General features: G+C 41.1%; 2 protein-coding genes across 5 annotated transcripts in view; both read left to right on the forward strand.

The window, feature by feature from the left end:
• Window positions 1-10837, forward strand: part of ghrb (growth hormone receptor b) — a 68528-nt gene extending 57691 nt beyond the window's left edge. For all 4 annotated transcript variants that reach the window (XM_060935929.1, XM_060935926.1, XM_060935928.1 and 1 more), the window contains one exon: window positions 5299-10837. In XM_060935929.1, coding sequence (XP_060791912.1) covers window positions 5299-6066 — 768 coding nt within the window. In that variant the 3' untranslated portion in view covers window positions 6067-10837. The remainder of the gene's footprint in view (window positions 1-5298) is intronic.
• A 35-nt stretch (window positions 10838-10872) lies between these two features.
• The window catches only part of LOC132895382 (coiled-coil domain-containing protein 152-like), an 89892-nt gene continuing 79674 nt past the window's right edge, over window positions 10873-21090 (forward strand). The window contains exons 1-5 of the mRNA XM_060935930.1: window positions 10873-11068; window positions 11220-11325; window positions 11839-11907; window positions 12008-12072; window positions 19035-19137. Coding sequence (XP_060791913.1) covers window positions 11009-11068; window positions 11220-11325; window positions 11839-11907; window positions 12008-12072; window positions 19035-19137 — 403 coding nt within the window. The 5' untranslated portion in view covers window positions 10873-11008. The remainder of the gene's footprint in view (window positions 11069-11219; window positions 11326-11838; window positions 11908-12007; window positions 12073-19034; window positions 19138-21090) is intronic.

Genomic DNA, 21090 nt, shown 5'->3' on the forward strand with positions numbered 1-21090 from the left:
ACAGTGATATTACCTCTTGAAAAAAAAATGTCAAGTGGCTCAACTTACCCCATGCACGGGGTAAGATGAGCCACTGTGTGGGGTTAATTGAGCCAACACAAAACATGTTAGGTTAACAAAGTAAACAACTTTTATTATTAGAAATGCAATCAATGAATCAAGTCAATCAAGTGGGGGATAGGGCTGTTGCATAGAGAAGGGGAGATGAAGAGAGAGGTGATAGAACGAGATGGGATAGGGAGGGATAGATAGATGGATAGAGAGAGAGATATGCGTAGATAGATAGAAAGAGGGATGGTTAGAGAGGGAATGAGATATATACTATATTATAGAAATTACTAAAACAGTAGAGCAGTGCCAAAAAATCTTATTTCTTTCAGTAGGTTAAAACATTGCTAAAACATGCAGCAATCATTTCATCATTATTCAATGTTCCAAGCGTTCAAATTGCAAGGGAACACCATTTGCCTCTCCCTCCGTGCTGTCCCCCCAACAGTAAAGGGGCAGGGCAATTTTTTCACAATATCCTGTCTTGACAGGACAGCCTCATCTTTCTCTTTGAAGACAAAGGTTGGCTTTCTTGCAGAGCCATGGCATGACCGGCTTCTTTTGAGAAATCTTGCCTCTATTTCGAAGACATCCAATTTGATTATCTGGCCAATGAAGAAATGCACTTTCACCAACTTGGTATAACCTGTCTCTACCTCTCCATTCTTTATCTTTTCAATGAACCTAGTGAGAGTCATCCTGTCCAAATGCATATCCCTCGCCACAGCCCGAATAGGCCTGCCTTTCCTGACTTCCTCTGCGGCTCTCTCCAAAACTGCACGGGACTGTTGTACGGCCCTGTCTGTTTTTCTTTTGTATGAGTGTGGCATCATGCACACCTGTAATAACAGAGGGCATTATTTTATTTATTAAAAACCTTTTAAACATATTATTTATATTAACGTTATTTATTTGTTTGTTTATTTGTTGCTGTTGTTGTCATATATGACCAGTAAATGTAAAAACTTAAGTATCATCCATATTGGGTAAGCTCAGCCACCAATGGGGTAAGTTGAGCCAGTGGCTCAACTTGCCCCACATCTAATGGCTCATCTTACCCCGTGGCCACCATTTTGTAGAAAAATGCTAATAAAGGGGATTAGGCTAATCAAAATTATTTTTATTAGCATTCATATCATAGCTTAGAAAGCCACTAACTTAACCCTAATGTGTCTAAATATTATTCTACTTTTGTCTTCTCTAAATCATCTTCACTGTGGACAAACATGGAATTGACTTAGAAAGCACAAAAACACATTTTTATAAATATCTCCCTCACCTAGTTTGACATGTGGTGCTCCTCTCCACAAGTGTAAGTAAATGGTCCCGCCCCCCTTTGAATGTGGTCACATTTGTTTACTGTTTCTTAGAAACAGGGGGTGGCTCATCTTACCCCCTGGCTCATCTTACCCCGCTCTCCCCTATTATTAATGTGACTGCAGACTTGATTACTTACACTTTGTTGTTTGGGAAGAGGCGTGCATGGCTCAGTGATGTGTTTTGATTGTGTTTTTTATTTTTAGACTCTGACTCAGTGTAGGGCGGCACGGTGGTGTAGTGGTTAGCGCTGTCGCCTCACAGCAAGAAGGTCCTGGGTTCGAGCCCCAGGGCCGGCGAGGGCCTTTCTGTGCGGAGTTTGCATGTTCTCCCCGTGTCCGCGTGGGTTTCCTCCGGGTGCTCCGGTTTCCCCCACAGTCCAAAGACATGCAGGTTAGGTTAACTGGTGACTCTAAATTGACCATAGGTGTGAATGTGAGTGTGAATGGTTGTCTGTGTCTATGTGTCAGCCCTGTGATGACCTGGCGACTTGTCCAGGGTGTACCCCGCCTTTCGCCCGTAGTCAGCTGGGATAGGCTCCAGCTTGCCTGCGACCCTGTAGAAGGATAAAGCGGCTAGAGATAATGTGATGTGTGATGTGTGTGTGACTCAGTGTCACTAATGGCAGGGGACATGAACTTTGTTCGCTGTATGTGAAAGTTCATGGTAAAAGAATTCTTTACAGCGGGGTTGCAGTGTATGAATATCACACTTTAAATTGCTTGACAAGGTGGGACACAAGGCCTCCTGAATATAAAATTGTGAGGAAGCAGGAAATGGCTTGTAAAATCCTGAACTCTGGTTCCCTTCCTGGGGGGGGAATATATATATATATATCATATCAAGAAATCCGACCAGTGGCTGGATAATGCAGGACTGACAGACAGCACAGAGGCACTAATCATGGCAGCACATGAACAGGCCATAAGCACAAGAGCCATAGAGGCCAGGATCTACCAGAGTAGATCAGACCCAAGATGCAGACTGTGCAAAGAAGCCCCTGAAACAGTCCAGCACATAGTAGCAGGGTGTAAGATGCTAGCTGGATCAGCATACATGGAGAGGCACAACCAAGTGGCTGGGATAGTATACAGGAACATCTGAAACCAGTATGGAATAGAAGTACCCAAGTCCCAATGGGCCATACCACAGAAGGTGGCTGAGAACAACAGGGCCAAGGTTCTGTGGGACTTCAGCTTCCAGACTGACAAACAGATCCTGGCTAACCAACCGGACATAGTGGTGGTGGACAAAGAGCAGAAGAGGGTGGTGGTGATAGATGTGGCGATCCCAGCTGACGCCAACATCAAGAAGAAGGAACATGAGAAACTTGAGAAGTATCAAGGGTTGAAAGAGCAGCTGGAACGGATGTGGAAGGTCAAGGGTTGCGTGGTCCCCGTGGTAGTGGGGGCACTTGGGGCAGTAACCCCCAAACTGGGAGAGTGGCTCCAGCAAATCCCAGGAACAACATCTGAAGCCTCAGTCCAGAAGAGTGCAGTACTAGGAACATCGAAGATACTGTGCAGAACCCTCAAACTCCCAGGCCTCTGGTAGAGGACCCGAGCTTGAGGATGACATGGATACCCCCCCCCCCCCGCCGGGGGTGAGAAGGAGATTTTTTTATATATTAGTCAGCCACCAATTGTGCAAGTTCTCCCACTTAAAAAGATGAGAGGCCTGTAATTTTCATCATAGGTTCACTTCAGCTATGAGAGATAGAATGGGGGGAAAGAATCCAGGAAATCACTGTCTGATTTTCAAAGAATTTATTTGCAAATTATGGTGGAAAATAAGTATTTGGTCAATAACAAAAGTTCATCTCAATACTTTGTTATATACCCTTTGTTGGCAATGACCGAGGTCAAACGTTTTCTGTAAGTCTTCACAAGGTTTTCACACACTGTTGCTGGTATTTTGGCCCATTCCTCCATGCAGATCTCCGCTAGAGCAGTGATGTTTTGGGGCTGTCGCTGGGCAACACGGACTTTCAACTCCCTCCAAAGATTTTCTATGGGGTTGAGATCTGGAGACTGGCTAGGCCACTCCAGGACTTTGAAATGCTTCTTACGAAGCCACTCCTTCGTTGCCCGGGCGGTGTGTTTGGGATCATTGTCATGCTGAAAGACCCAGCCACGTTTCATCTTCAATACCCTTGCTGATGGAAGGAGGTTTTCACTCAAAATCTCACGATACATGGCCCCATTCATTCTTTCCTTTACACGGATCAGTCGTCCTGGTCCCTTTGCAGAAAAACAGCCCCAAAGCATGTTTCCACCCCCGTGCTTCACAGTAGGTATGGTGCTCTTTGGATGCAACTCAGCATTCTTTTTCCTCCAAACACAAGTTGAGTTTTCACCAAAAAGTTCTATTTTGGTTTCATCTGACCATACGACATTCTCCCAATCCTCTTCTGGATCATCCAAATGCTCTCTAGCAAACTTCAGACGGGCCCGGACATGTACTGGCTTAAGCAGGGGGACACGTCTGGCACTGCAGGATTTAAGTCCCTGGTGGCGTAGTGTGTTACTGATGGTAGCCTTTGTTACTTTGGTCCCAGCTCTCTGCAGGTCACTAGCTCCCCCCCATGTGGTTCTGGGATTTTTGCTCACCGTTCTTGTGATCATTTTGACCCCACGGGGTGAGATCTTGCGTGGAGCCCCAGATCGAGGGAGATTATCAGTGGCCTTGTATGTCTTCCATTTTCTAATAATTGCTCCCACAGTTGATTTCTTCACACCAAGCTGCTTACCTATTGCAGATTCAGTCTTCCCAGCCTGGTGCAGGTCTACAATTTTGTTTCTGGTGTCCTTTGACAGCTCTTTGGTCTTGGCCATAGTGGAGTTTGGAGTGTGACTGTTTGAGGTTGTGGACAGGTGTCTTTTATACTGATAACGAGTTCAAACAGGTGCCATTAATACAGGTAACGAGTGGAGGACAGAGGAGCCTCTTAAAGAAGTTGTTACAGGTCTGTGAGAGCCAGAAATCTTGCTTGTTTGTAGGTGACCAAATACTTATTTTACCAAGGAATTTACCAATTAATTCATTAAAAATCCTACAATGTGATTTCCTGGATTCTTTCCCCCCATTCTGTCTCTCATAGTTGAAGTGTACCTATGATGAAAATTACAGGCCTCTCTCATCTTTTTAAGTGGGAGAACTTGCACAATTGGTGGCTGACTAAATACTTTTTTGCCCCACTGTGTGTGTGTGTGTGTGTGTGTGTGTGTGTGTATAATGTAATGTGTCTTACTGTAGTAGAAAGGGAATGATTCACAGTATCCTCTGGAATTATTGGCACCCTTAAAATGGCATAAAAATGACCAAAAAGTATTGTATAAACATCGGATTTTTATCGGATACTTTTTTTTTTCCACTCAAATAGTGTGAGAGAGTTTTTATCTTTTGTTCTCATGAAAGATAATTCTCAACAGAATTACTTAAACACTGTTTTCACTGGGGCTACAATTACTAACACTCCTAAGTAATATTTTAATTAAAACAAATTGTCATTCTTGTCATTTTTCATTTGCTCTCAATCTCCAGAAACTCTGATGTTGCCTTTAATCATGTCCTGTTTCCCTGGGATGTAAATATGAAGTTGCACACATGTAAAAGCCCTTTGTAAATCAGTATTATGGGTAAAACCAAAGAACACAAGAGAGACATGTGATTTTATGCAGGTCAACAACAATGGGGTAATGTAAAAAAAACAAAAAAAACATAAGATGTTAATTAGGGCCATAACAAAAAAAAAAAACAAAAACATGTATAAAATAGTTGCACATTCACCATAATAATGCTGGAGGGTGCTATAACTACTTCATATTACTTTATCATACCAAAATACCATTACAACCTGGATTCATGCTAATTGTTTTTACTGATAAGGTTAGAATTTCCTGAGACATTTTCCTTTCTTTTTTGTCTTCATAGAAGGGTCGGCTAACAGAGTTCACCTCAGTCCTGGGTGCTCACCCAGATCTGCGTCCAGAGCTCTACAGTAACGACCCATGGGTGGAGTTCATACAGGTGGACATCGATGAACCAACTGAGATGATGGATGGTTTGGCTGCACCACTCCTCTTCGGTGAATCTCGTGTCGCCGACTCCCCTCCAACATCCGGCGGGTTCCAAGATGACGACTCTGGTAGGGCAAGCTGCTGTGACCCTGATCTGTCTGATCATGATCACCAAGATTCTCATCATCCTTCAACCAGCACCCATGATGGCTTTCACACTTTGATACCTCCTGCTAATTTGGGAACTCTACAACCTGTGGTTCCTCCTGCTCAGGAACCTGCATGGCAGAATTCCATTTACTCTCAAGTGGCTGAAGTCATGCCATGTGGTGAGACACTGCTGTACCCAGAGCAGAACGTGACTGATAACTGTGGTATTCAAGATAAAGGTACTGACACTAAAGAGAAAAAGTCCTGGTTGATGGTGTCCCTCAATGAAAGAGGTTACAGTGTCAATGAGCCAAGCTCATCCACAGCAAACCCTGTGGTATCAGCCTTTCCTATCCTAACAATGCCAACTTCTCCAGAATACACTATGGTGGATGGAGTGGGCTGGAAAGATGGCCTTCTTTTAAAGACGAGCCATGTAGCAGCTTCTGCTTTTGTCACATCAAAATCCAGACCCGCTCCTGAGGGATATTTGCCTCCCGACTTGCTACACAGCATTACTCAAAATAAGTAGTGCCAGAAATGTACTGAGGTGAGATTTGGAGAAAGAATGGATTAGCTGTAAAGCACATTGGACATTTTTAACCAACATCAAACAAGTCTGGGCTAAAAATTTGTAAGTCAAGCACATTTCTCATTGACTGGTATTTTATTATATTACTGAAACATTTTAGCAAGATGGGTTTGGACTGGATGAAATCTATTGGATTAAATTAAAATAACCTATTTTCTGAGGTGTGTAAGTATTGCAAATCATAGATTTACTGTTTCCCACTTTAAGGGCTGATACATTACTCTAATGGAATCTGTATATTATTTGTATAAAATCTTGTCGGTGGATTAATGAACATTTACACAGATGAGGAACCTGCTAATTTGTTTACATACAGTAATTCTGATATCTTGCAGCACAGTTTTAAATAGCAAGCATAAGCTAATTTCTACAGAAGTGAACTTGTAAGTACAGAGCCTTGTTTCTAAACCCAAGCACACCATATAGTAGGGTCTGTATAATACCAGATCATCCTGTATTTGAACATAAAATACTGCGTCCTGTATCAAATCAATACGGGACGCAAATTGTCCCATGTTTTCACACACATCGTTTCATAGCCTATACTCCGTCTTCAGAGTGCTGAAAATAACATACTATCAAGTAAAATCAAACCTACAAGTGAAGTGAAGCTGTTTAATTTCTGTGGTGAGCTCCTGACTGACAAGCTCTGCGTGCTGTGTGAAATTGCACGTCACGTGAGGTCAGCATCAGCGGTTGCCCTGTGCAGTTAAGCATAGCAGTAGCGCCTCAGTTGCTGTTTTAAAACGACGTCTGCAAGTCCATCTGTGACACGTAAGAGGCTATCAAGATATAGGGCTGAATGGGAGACAGAATACCAGTGGGTCAGCTCTGTCCCTGGCAATGAATACAAGGCAAACTGTACAGTTTGCCGTTGAGCTTTTTCAGTGGCGCATAGAGGGGTGCGTGACCTTAAACAGCACACTGCAGGTACTACCCATGTCCGAGCAACTAAAGAGTGGACTACACAGAGTGGAATTGCCCAATTCCTTATACCTCACACCAGTGGCGGCTGGTAGTCTTTCAAACAGGGGAGGCTGGTCGGTTATGATATTTCCAGATTTTAAAAGAAAAAACACATCAATTTTGCCCATACTCTTGCCTCTGATCTGGCTGATTGTGAAATAACAGGTTCTTTTGGCCCATTAGCCTACTGTCCAATATACATGATGGTGGTGTTGGGGGGGTATATTTTAACATTTTATATTTTAAAATTGTGGCATGTTTAAAAATTGATTATTATTGAAAGCAGCTCTTTGTCAGGAACCTCAGCAGTAACAGCAGTGTGTTCTGGAATAGGCACAAGCACTGACCTTGGGGAGCCAAACATAGAGCTGGGTGCCACACATTTCATTCAATGACACTTTCCCTATATTTTACTTATTTTGACTGAGAAATGTTTTATTGACAATTTTGATAACCCTTCACTTTTAATCCAGGTCTGTAGTGTGAAATGTTCTCGGCTGTGTTTTTGTTTAAAAATGTTTTCCAAATTGTAGCTGTGTTTAATTCATATCCAGAAAAATATATATTCCAATATAATATACTCAGCATAAACATTTTAAATGGATTCTATATTTTTAGTCCATCCATGACATATTACTAAAGTAGCCTATTTACTGTTGTTGATGTGGGTCACTTGCTGTTAGCCAATTCACTTTCTCGTACCAGGAGAGCTGAAAGGAACGAGTATTATTCCCTACCTTTTTCACCAAGTCAATTTGAGGCGTTGGTCTACCCTGCTCTTTAATTTTAATTTTTTCCTCGAAAGGAAGACTGGCAAATGGCTTCGCCAAAATTAAATCAGCAATGCTTGGCATCCGTGCGCAGCTTTCTTGCTAGCTGACTAGCCCCCTCAAGTTCAAGTTCAGTCACTCAAATAAACGAAATTTCTGGAACTAAGATAGCAAACTTGACAACACTACACTTTATTTACAATGAAAATATATACAAACTAAAAAAGCTGGTAGAAACCGTATGTAATGAATGAAATCGAAATGTAAGCTGATCTCTTACTATACACCACAGCACTTGCGAATCCGCATGGGACTGAACTGAAATTCACCACTGCCTGTCTATATTTGAAATGAGCTGTCAATCAAAGAAAATATTCGGCCGCTTTCACCAATCACCAGTCTCCTTGCGGAAACTGCCATGTCCCTCCCACTGTGAGGCTGGGAGTCCGGTGGGCGGGCGTTTTCGCAGTATTTGTCCAATAACCGTCTTGCATTTTGATATTGAAAAGCGCATAGCTCCCAAATGCCATTGAAGTCCACTGAGACTGGGAGTCCGTGGGAGTCTGTGGGCGGGTGTTTTCACAGTATTTGTCCAATAATCGTCTTGCATTTTGATATTGAAAAGCGCATAGCTCCCAAATGCCATTGAAGTCCACTGAGGCTGGGCTGCATCGCGCTGTCACGAGGGGGAAAAACTCACGCACACATTAGGCGAACTGGGGAAAGTTATAACGGAATGATTTCGCACTGTAGTTGGGTTGAGCACATATATTTCTATGATTCTGGATCTGAAATAGCAATGTTATAAGGTCGGCTATAACATAAGCCTAGCGCAATTCATCCTGCACGATGTTCGTCATTTTTAGAGGAGGCTGAGCCTCCCTCGTTGTCTTGGAGCAATCGCCCATGCCTCACACTTCCCCTGAAACAAACATGGTATATTGGTTCATAAGTATATTGCCAACTGTAGCCTATATTTTCACCTAAGTTACCCAGTCTTACACATTTATCCAACATAAGTGGCTTTTCAATAATCAGCAACTTGATCATGTCCCCATTCCATGCATTCTCATAAGGTTAGGATAGTTATTTTATAATAAGTATGATACAAAATGTGAATGACAATACACAATTTAAAACATCTAAACCTTTGTTTACTCTGCATCATCCATAAACATGATGCATATTAATTTTTTTTGTAGCTCAAGAAAAAAAAGGATCAAACTATCTTGTAGTATTTAATAGCCCAGTCCATAGATATTTTTAATCTAATTAATGACTACTCCTTCAGGTAACTGCTGCAGAGTTGACACATGTATACCACACTGTTAAAGTATATGTAATGCCTTATTGTAATGCTTTAAAATAAATATATAATCATTAGTAACAACTAAAATGAATTAATAAAGCAGGGGGAAAAATAATATTAATTATTTATTTTATTATCAAACACAAAACGATCAATAAATCACGGCGTCTGGATCCCGGAAAAAGGCAGCCTTGCCCCAGGGCTAATGTCACATGATGTCACGCATGGAACCCTGGTTATCTGGGTTATTTCAGTTCATCTGACTCTGTGCTTGTTTACTCGCTAAAATTGGATATTGTTTTTGGAATCTTACAAAAATAATGGGAAAGCACTGCGTTGTTTGGATGTTCAAATTCATATACAACAGGACATTCAGTTCACGAATTTCCGAGAAATGACACTAATCTAAAGTAACAGTGGGTGAGGTTTGTGCAAAGGAAGCGGGCAGATTTCGTGTCCCCTACTAATAATAAATCTGATTCATCAAGTGTTCACCAGAACGACCACATGGGAATTACTGGAGCAAAAAAGAAACCAATTTATTTAATAAATGACATTTGATCTGACATTTGGACAGTTTGTCGATTCCCCTGTTATTGCCTACTTCATATTTTCTTTCAGTAATTGCACTGAATAAGTGTACATTTTAAAGATTATATTTCTGCATTTATTGAGGTACATGGAAATATTTTCCCTATATTTTGCAGTGGCCAGCTTAGAATAAAAATCCACAAAACAATCTGTGTTTCCAGTTCTCTCTGGCTGGTGGTGCGCTATCAGCGGTGAGTGGGACTGTCGTGAACTGGCAGTTTCTCATCTTGGGGGCTTGAAAAGATAACTATTTACTCTGGAATATCCTTGATAATCTTCTGCCCCTTCATCCGACATGTAAGAATCCCAATGACTATCAGAATTCTCTCCAAAACGTGATTCCATATCGAGACTGGTCTAACCACTGCTGTGCACATGAACGAAATTGATACCTGGATTGTTACACGTGTGACGTCATGCACCCCTTTGTGATCTTCTGGTTCAGTCTCGACAGATTCCGTGAAAATTGGCTGAACTTATTGATTTTTCATCAATTTATGGCCTTTTGGATCAGCTTTGGTTCGAAAACACATGGCCAATCAGCATGATTGTTTCTCTGTACAAGGAAAAAAGTGTGGTTTAGGGACATTAAATTCACTTTAAGCACAACCTGAGCTTTAACAGTGCCGATTATGCACAGAAGCTAAGCCAGAAAATCTTTCAAGACTTGAAAATTGCCAAGAAAATGTCTTGTGGAAGAACAAAATCAGAGGCATTAGTGAAATATGTCCTTGCAGCAAAGGCAGTGGAGGATGTGGTAAAAATTTTGACATCAGAAAGACCTTCCACTTTTTTGGGGGGCGTCCCTTATTTCTCCACACAGAAGATAGCAACCCTACCATATATCTGTATGTGGATTACAACCCAAATGTCTCATCTTGTTTGTATTACTTAAATTGTTTGTTTCTTATCTTTTTTTTCTGTTCTGCTGCGCTTAGTGAAACTACAACTAAGCAAGTTTGTAAAAAGGAAGTGTCAACAAATATGACTTTCTAAGTGGCTTGTTAAAATGTACATAACGTATATATTAAATAAAAATGTAAGCAATTAAAATATATCACTTTATACCTTTTACATTGTAATTCGCTACCTGAGGTAAGCTCTTAGTCATTTGAATTGATTCAAAGAGTCGGAGCTTTGGATTCGACTCTCAACTCCCAATGCATGGGAACCGAAAAATCGGCTCTTTTTTTTTTTTTTTAATTCATCTGCCAGCTGCAGTTTAACCGTGAATTTGCAAGTTAAAATGAAGAAAACGGTTGTCAACCTCGATAAACTAATTCAAGATTTCAGTCTTCTGGAGCAAGTATATCACTGACAGCTCAACACATTTTTTTTTCCTTGAGAAAAATAAACAACTAGAACTTGTTACTGCAAAATTTGTGGTTAGCATACTAGCTAGCTGAGTAAGCCATATTTGATTTACCTGAAGCAGTCGTTTTGTTTGTATTCATAAGAAAATAACAGAGCTAAGGGGGAAGAACAACATCCTTGAAATAAAATTGGACGAGTCCAGTAGACTTCTAAAATTGTCACAAAGCAAGGAAAAACATTTAACTGAAAGTAAGTACAGGTTTAATAATAATTTGAGATGGTATTTGGTGCTTAAGGGTGGCTGTCTCACGTCAAATTATTGTACTTGATTTTAATTGTCAGTTGTAACAAAATGAATAGAAAGTGAGGAAAAACAAATCAATGGATGGGAATACTGAAAAAAATCGATCGATAATACAGAGCTGTAGCTATATAATCAGCTTTGTGACTTGTCTGTAGTTGAGTGCAAATGTGATTGAAATATTCTCTGATTATTTATGCCAGTCATTTTGCCTTTATAAGTTTCTCCAACATTTCCATATCTTACAAATTGCATTTGCATCCTCTCAGATGTGATTGTGTACATTTCCCTTGCCTTTTAATTCAGACCTCATGGTGGATGCAAATTTATACACGCTAGGTACTAACAGTGTAATATTTACCGACTGATAGGCTTTGTTACCCTCTAGTGGCAGGTAATGGAACACCCATTAGTGCATATCCAGCTTATTACTGTAATTGTAATAAATCCTGTTTCTGTAGAGAAAGATGGATTGTTGGGAAGCGTTAAATGTCTTCAGCACAACTTGGAACAACAGTGTAACCTTCGAGGTAGGATATCTGCTAGACATAATTATATTTTTGTAAGTAAATTGTGAATGATGGGGGGGTTGCAGTGATTTCTGGACAAGGTTATTTTGTCTTAATCTAGATGAAAACGAGAAGCTGAAAAATGTCATCATTGAGCTGAAGAAGCAAAATGAAGAACGAGTGGAGGTAATCCACTTTATCTTTTAAAGATGCCCAGTTAGAGGAAAAGGTGGGATTTTATTTTATTTTTTGACAATGGTTCATTCTAATATAATGAATAAAAATGTTTCACCCCACACAGTATGTATTAACACATCAAAATAATAGTGGCATATTGTGGCATGAAGTGGTGGTTGTTATTGATGATAATAATAATAATAATAATAATACAATTTTCATTTAAGTTTTGTTCATATATCATTTAAATTTAATTTAGGTTTTTATATTATTATTTTGGATTTATTAAAAAGCAGCTTTGTTAAACTCAGGGTTGCTTAATGGGAGGAAAACACAATCCGATGGAATCAGAAACTAACATACAGTAAATTCAACAACACTGCTCTCAGGAGAAAAAAAAGGAGGGCAGGGATCACGTTAATGCAGAAATCATGCATTTTTACGCACAAAAATGTAAAAAAAAAAAAAGTATGTTCAGAATTTTAATGCGTCCCAGGACGCAGGGCAAAAGTCAACAGAACGAAAAGGTCACAGCATTGTGGTCGCTTTCACATGACGTTATTGTAACTGCAGATTTGTTTATCCGTCCATATTGCCTGGTGAGCTTTGTGTTTGACAATGACCAGCACAAGTGTACACCAAATTTAGTAAACATCTACAGATAAACTTGTAGAAGTTACATCTAAAAGAGCAATGCCAGAGACCTGTAGTGCTTTTGGGTGTAATAACTCCTCTCCAGATGTGGAAATGAGTGTGGTTTAATTATTCACCGCTTCCCGGCAAACCCAGAAAGATGAGAAAAATGGCAAGCTGCAGTTAAAAAGGAAGACTGGATGATAAAAATATCCCTGTGTATGTGGAAAACATTTTATATCCGGTTAGTGTGAAAGGGACACGATATATTTTATTAGACCTAATGCTTGGCAAAACTAGCAGCATGTTTATGTACTGATAGTGTAGACGAGGTTTAACATGATAAAATATGCTAGAGCTACACCCTGGCTTGTTTATTAATATTAGAAGTCCATGTTTGAGCATATCTTTGTCATAATAAGGTATTTTTCTTTATCAGGAAATTCCCATAACATTCTGGCATGTACAGTATGATACCTGCGTCGAAATATAGGCATCTGTATTTTCGTGTGCCTTTAGCATCCCCGGTGTCTTTAGAAAGTTCCAAATACTAAATAGTTCAGGATGTCAGTGTCCCAAATTCAGTAGCTGGTTTACCGTACACTTTTCAAGTGGAATCAATACATTTGTGTTTACAAGTTAAGAGAAGCAGCATTTATTTTTGTCACGTGTACAGTCAAGCACACCAAAATTCCTCCTCTGCATTTAACCCATCTGAAGCCGTGAAAACACATGCACACACAAAGCAGTAGGCAGAATAAATAGTAAATAAATATCCATTTGTAGGGTATATGGATCTGTGATGCCTGCATGTTTCAGCTTTTGGATGTAATGTAATCTGCTGGTTTAAAATACATTTTTAATTGTTTCAGAGAAATTGTACTGACTGAAGTCATCTCAATTTTCATTGTTAACTGTCACCATTGTTTCTTTGTTTGCCTGGCAATATGATGGACACTGCAAATGGGTGAACAAAAACCTGTGATGTCAGTGAAAGACCCCATTCCAGGTTAACCACTTGCAAAGAATTATCTAAAAACCTTTAACTCCATGGATTTGTCAGTGGAAAAAATGGCAAGATTATGGCCACACACTGCGACTGTATGGGTAAATAAATACATTTCTCTGACCGTTTTATTTGGGACCCACAAAAAATGCCAGGTACCCCAATTTGGCCAGTCATGTGGGTTCGTAGACCTAGAACGAAAAATCCTAGTGCCATTCCTGGAGGGTGAATGTGTTGAGAGAAAAGTAAGGTTTTCCTCACTGCTTTAAAAGAGGAAATAAAAGAACAAGATGACTAGTTCAGCTGTTTTGAAAGTATTTGTGATGCCTCCAGTAGTCTGAAAAGTATATTGTGAGCAATATTATTATAATACGAGTATTGTACATATTGTCATATGGTTCATGCCTGTTTCTAGGGTCACATTTTTCCCCCATAATGATTCATAACAGTGAAATCTGAAAACCTGCCTGATATTACAACCCTAAATCAGAAAAAGTAGCGACGGTATGTTGAAATTGAAATTAAAACAGAAAACGATGATTTGTAAATAATCTTTCACTTTTATTGCACTCAGAACAAGACAACTGCATATTACTTGATGTTTCATCTCATGAAATAAATAAATTCATTCAAAATAAACACGTTTAAATTTTGATTCTTGTAACCTCATCTCATCTCATTTTCATCCGCTTATTCGGGGCTGGGTCGCGGAGGCAGCAGTCCGAGCATGGAAGCCCAAACTTCCCTCTCCCCAGACACCTCAGCCAGCTCCTCGGGAAGAACACCGAGGCGTTCCCAGGCCAGCCGAGAGACGTAGTCCCTCCAGCGTGTCCTGGGTCTTCCCCGGGGCCTCCTCCCAGGGGGACATGCCTGGAACACCTCCCCAGGGAGGCGTCCAGGAGGCATCCGAAAGAGATGCCCGAGCCACCTCAGCTGATTCCTCTCAAGGTAGCTGTAGGGGGCCGGTGCAGTGTGGACTGGGCGGCAGTCGAAGGCAGGGGCCTAGACGACCTGATCCCCGAACACAGCGGCTAGCTGTTGGGACATGGAATTCTTGTAACACATTTCAAAAAGTTTGGACCGTAAAGCATTTACCATTTTATAATGTTGCCATATCCATTGAAAATATGTCCTCTTGAAGGCAGCCTATGTTGCTTTGAAACCTCAGTGTACTTTTCTGCATTAATGCTGCCATCACAGAAGTATAAGTTATCTTTACCATGGGCACTGACACAATCCCATACCATAACAGACCCTGGCTTTTGGACTTGTTGCTAGTAACATGCTGGATGGTCCTTTTCATCTTTGGTCTGGAGCACACGGTGTCCATTTCTTTTAGGCTACATCCACACGACAACGGCAACGAGATGTTATTTAAAAATATATCGTGTCCAAATGAGCAACAATCAGTAAAATATCAGGTCCATATGGCAACGCAACGCTTGCTGAAAACGATGCAATACACATGCCACACCTCTAGGGACGCTGTAAGACGGTCCCTTCGGAGACACCAGAACAATAGAAGAAGTAAGGACGCATGCGCATAAACTATTATGCGCGAGACTTCATATTAGCCACAAAGTCAGGAAAATCTGTTTGTAAAATTACATTATAATGACCAAATACAATGAAAAGTATTTTTCCAGTCTCACCTGTGAAAGGTAATCCCATGTGATCTCGTTTGGACGGCAAACCTGTTGGTACAGTTAAACGCAGCTAATCTTTATTCTCCGCTTTGACCTCTCCAAAATGGCGGTGAGGATGACATGATTCTACGCGGAAGGCGGCGTCTTTAATGGTCCGGAATAAATTGAATGATACACATTGATGGATTAATTTGTTGTTTCTCACCTGTGAAAGGTAATCCTATATGATCTCGTTTGGACGGTAAACCTGTTGGTACAGTTAAATGCAGCACATGAATCTTTATTCTCCGCTTTGACCTATCCAATATGGCGACGAGGATGACGTATGATTCTATGCGGAAGGCGGCGTCTTTAATGGTCCGGAATAAATTGAATGATACACGTTGATGGATTAATTTCTTCTCCGCCCTTTTTGAGGCATGTATTGTAGGACTTAAACCCACATCGGAAGAGGTGAGATCGCTCCTTTTTTTTCCCCCTATTTTTGCTGGCGGGATTGACTCAGCCTTAAGGGCAGAGTCTCTCTCTCTCTCTCTCTCTCTCTCTCTCTCTCTCACTTTGCACCATTACACAATAAATATTCACAGTGAAAATATTTTGTAAGCGCGTTTCATGAACCAAGTTATAGGATTTGTTGACAACTCGCATCGAGTTCGTTACACTTCTACCCGGCGTGAAGCACTCACAGTCATGTGGTTGTGACGTCATCATAAACAAATCCGTTCTACTCATCCAGACGACTTCACAACGGCAACGTTGCCAGATCTTTCCACTCTGGAACCCGTTCTCAAAAAGATTGCATTTTGGGCACCCAAAACGCCGGTGCCGTGTGGACGCCAGGCCTAAACGATAAGCAATTGTATCGGAGTCACCTGAATCCGTTGCCGTGTGGACAGGGCCCCAAAAAGAGTCCTGGAATACTGATTTGTCTGAGCATAATACACGTTTCCACTGTGTGATGGTCCAGGTTCCCAGATATCTCCGGTGCTTTTGGACACAGTTAAAATAAGGTATGACCCAAATTCCAAAAAAACCCAACCCTAATTTGGTTAATTGGCAACAAGTCAATAAGATGATTGGGTATAAAAAGAGCATCCCAGAGAGGCTGAGTCTCTCAGAAGTAAAGATAAGGAGAGGTTCACTGCTCTGTGAAAGACTGCATGGGCAAACAGTGCAAGAACTTAAGAATAACGTTCCGCAATGTAAAATTGCAAAGAATTTAGGGATTGCATGATCCATGTTGCATATCATTAAAAGAGTCAGAGAATCTGGAGAAATCTCTGTATGGAAGAGACAAGGCTGAAAACTGACATTAGATGCCTGTAATCTTCAGGCCCTTAGGCGACACTGCATTAAAAGCAGGCACGTGTCTGTAGTGGAAATCACTGTATGGACTCAGGAACACTTTAGAAAACCACAGTTTGTGAAAACAGTTAATTACTGCATCCACAAATGCAAGTTAAAACCATATAAAAACAATATCCAGAAATACTGCAGCATTCTCTGGGCCTGAGCTCTTTTATGATGGATTGAAGCGAAGTGGAAAATTGTCCTGAGGTTTGATGAATCAAAAGTGGAAATTTGTTTTAGAAATCGCGTACACCACATTTTCCAGACTAAAGAGGAGAAGGACCATCCGGCTTATCAGTGCACAGTTCAAAAACCAGCATCTGTAATGGTATGTGGGTGCATTAGTACACATGACATGGGTAGCTTGTACATCTGGGAAGGCATCATTAATGCTGAATGATGTATACACATTTCAGAGCAATATGCTGCCATACGGGCAAAATCTTTCTCAGGGAAAGCCTTCCTTCTTTCAGCAAGACAGTGCCAAACCACTTTCTGCACATATTAAAACTGCATGGCTCTGTAGTAAGAGAGTCCGGGTGCTAACCTGACCTGCCTGCAGTCCAGACTTGTCTCCCAGTTTAAAACATTTGGTGCATTATGAAGCACAAAATATGACAAAGGAGACCCCGAACTGTTGAGCAACTGAAATTATATATTAGGCAAGAATGGGACAACATTTGTCTTTCAAAACTACAGCAGCTGGTCTCCTCAGTTCCCAAATGTTCCCAAAAGTGTTGTTAAAAGTAGAGGTGATGCAACACAGTGGTAAACATGTCCCTGTCCCAACTTTTTTGAAATGTGTTGCTGACATCAAATTCAAAATGAGCATATATTTCAGGGCTAAAAATTAACTTCAGTGCTTGGTCGCCACGTGGGCCAATATCCCTGAATTCTTAGTGGCCCAGGCCAAAATAAAGTGGCCCTTAAATTTCCTCTAGTTCAACAGAAAAAAAAAACAACAAAATTAAACCGTTTTTACTTGAACAACACCCATCAGTGTTTAATTTATGCCCCCAGAAATTGATCAATCGATAGCAGTAATTCTATGTAATTGTTGTTTAGATATTGTACATTATTCAAACATTACGTTAGTCATTTAGCTGACATTTTTATTCAAAGTGACTAACAATAAGTGCATGTAGCCAAGGTAGCCAAGCGAATCCAAGAGTGACCAGTGCTGAAGGACTGTAAACAAATAGCCTACAAATACCATCCAGTATCTGGAATGATCAGGGTAGTTAAGAAGTTGAAGAAGCTTGGACAAATACAGAGACAAGGAATTATTTAAGTATGATATGTTTATTGTTGGGCAGCACGGTGGCGTAGTGGTTAGCGCTGTCGCCTCACAGCAAGAAGGTCCAGGTTCGAGCCCCGTGGCCAGCGAGGGCCTTTCTGTGCGGAGTTTGCATGTTCTCCCTGTGTCCGCGTGGGTTTCCTCCGGGTGCTCCGGTTTCCCCCACAGTCCAAAGACATGCAGGTTAAGTTAACTGGTGACTCTAAAATTGACCGTAGGTGTGAATGTGAGTGTGAATGGTTGTCTGTGTCTATGTGTCAGCCCTGTGATGACCTGGCGACTTGTCCAGGGTGTACCCCGCCTTTCGCCCATAGTCAGCTGGGATAGGCTCCAGCTTGCCTGCGACCCTGTAGAAGGATAAAGCGGCTAGAGATAATGAGATGAGATGAGATGTTTATTGTTGGGCAGCACGGTGGCGTAGTGGTTAGCGCTGTCGCCTCACAGCAAGAAGGTCCAGGTTCGAGCCCCGTGGCCGGCAAGGGCCTTTCTGTGCAGAGTTTACATGTTCTCCCCGTGTCCCTGTGGGTTTCCTCCGGGTGCTCCGGTTTCCCCCACAGTCCAAAGACATGCAGGTTAGGTTAACTGGTGACTCTAAATTGACCGTAGGTGTGAGTGGTTGTCTGTGTCTATGTGTCAGCCCTGTGATGACCTGGCGACTTGTCCAGGATGTACCCTGCCTTTCACCCGTAGTCAGCTGGGATAGGCTCCAGCTTGCCTGTGACCCTGTAGAACAGGATAAAGCGGCTAGAGATAATGAGATGAGATGTTTCTTGTTTCCAAAGTTTGACAGTATTTGCATCTGCATTAAAATGGTTAGGGTTTTTTTTTTCTTTTTTCTTTTGAATATGTTGCATGCCCGAAATACAGAAATGGATGTATATTAACAAATGAAATGAAGTTGACCACACAAAACATGAACTATCTTGGGTTCATACTGTCTGCAATGAAATACAAGTCAAAGTATATTTAGAAACCACTTTCTTTTTTTAATTTGCATTTTCCATACTGTCCTTTTTATGATTTGGGGTTGTACATGTAGGAGAGCAGAGCTTGTGTTCAGAGGCTACAGTGTGAGATGAGAGCTTTGCAAGAGCAACACCAGAGGGAGCTGGAAGACTGTGCTGCAGATACAAAGAGGAAATGTGAGAGCAAGAACACACTGTCTTTCACCTGCAGCATCAGTCAAATTCCACAAATATTTATTGCAACATGTAGATCAGCACACTTAAATATGTCAACTGTCATATTTACATACAAGAAGGACTAGACTGAGAAACAGCACAATTTTATGTAGTATTAGTCATTTTATAGGGTTGATGAATTTGTTTCAGAAAATTGCCAATTCTGCTTTGTGATTTTGCCAATTCTGTCCCCTACCCCCTTCTGTAATAAGAAATGGGGAAAAGCTTTTTCTTTCGATTACGTTCATTATGTCTTATATTGAATATTGTTAGTTTTTTCTTTTTTTATCAGACATCTAATTTTTTAGGTTTGTTTACCTGACATGTTTCGACGTACGACTGTCGTCTTCCTCAGAGTGTCACCGGATGTTATTGGTGATGCATCTTTTATCAGCTGATGTTTCCGAAGGCGTGGTCTTCCTGTCTGGTTTGACAGGTCGGTCACGCCTTCTACTGTCAGTTCGTCCCCTGCAAGATGGCACTCCAGGTATGGGAGAGCATGTATGCTCCCTCATCTCGGTTGATGGTCCTCGGACTTCGCTTACGGATCTCTATGGCCTCCCTGATCCAGCACTGATGTTTATTATCTTCTGTGCGGATGACTCTGGCATTCCCCCAGTCCATAATATGATTTTCCCTTTTGCAATGATCTGTTATGGCTGACCTTATAATTTTCCTGTTGTGCCTTTTCTTTTATTGTTCGGGTTTGTCTTGTAGCTGTCTCCTTTTCGCACTCTTTCTTATGTTCATTTTTTCTTGTGTTGAAACTCCTTCCTGTCTCCCCGATGTAAGTTTTATTGCATAATTGGCATGGAATCTCATATATGGTGTTGCATCTGTTGTCTGGATGTATTCTGTCTTTGGGATGAACCAGGATCTGACGGAGTGTTGTGTGTGGTTTGACAGGTGTGTTAATGTTGTATTTCCTCATTGCTCTTTGAATGCGTTCCGTTATTCCTCTGATGTATGGTAATGTCACTACTCCCCTGTGTTCTTGTTTGTTGGTTTGTTTTTTCTCTTTCTTCTGTGTTTTATTGTTTTTGACCTGGTCCGCCCCTTTGGATATTGCCCATTGTGGATACTGACATGCCTTCAGTGCGTGTTGTATATGTTGTTCTTCCTGTTCTTTGTCCTGTGCAATTATCTGTAATTATTGCTGCGCGTTCATGTAATGTTCTAACTACAGGTATTTTGTGCATTATGGGGTGTTTGGAAGTCCAGTTTAAATATTGGTCGGTGTGTGTGGGTTTCCTGTGTACTTTTATTTTGATGTCCCCCTCTTCTGTGTGATGTATTTTTAAGTCCAAAAATGCTATTGACTGCTCCGTTTCCTCTTCATGTGCGAATTTTATATTGCCGGTATTGTCTATAGTATTGAGATGGTCGGTAAGTTGTTGAGTGTATCCCCTCTTTACTTTTTCCAATATGTCGTCCACATACCGTTTCCAGAGTGTTGGTCTGTATTCCGCTGGTATTGTAGTGAGTGCTTTCTGCTCCAGGTCTTCCATGAAAAAGCCGCACATGATGGCTGATAGTGGGTCTCCCATGGCAAAACCTTCCTTTTGTCTGTAAATTGTGTTCCTGAACTGAAAGTATGTGGATGTGGCGATGAATTGAAGGAGTTGCATAATGTCTTGTACAGTGAGGTTTGTGCGTTTCTTGAGCGTCCTATCTGTTTTTAATTTGTCTTGTACTACCTGTATGGTGGCTTCCGTGGGTGTTCTGGTGAAAAGAGATATGTCATCATGTGAAATGAAAACTTCGTCTTGTTGCATTTTGATGTTTTTTAGTTCTTCTGCCAGTTGTTTTGAGTTTTTGCAGTGTTGGTCTGTGAGTCCTAGTAATGGTTTAATTATTTCGGTAAGTGCTTTTGATAAGTTGTATGTCACTGAACCAATGCTATCTACTATGGGG

The sequence above is a fragment of the Neoarius graeffei genome, chromosome 12 (genome assembly GCF_027579695.1).
Source record: "Neoarius graeffei isolate fNeoGra1 chromosome 12, fNeoGra1.pri, whole genome shotgun sequence".
Classification (NCBI taxonomy): domain Eukaryota; kingdom Metazoa; phylum Chordata; class Actinopteri; order Siluriformes; family Ariidae; genus Neoarius; species Neoarius graeffei.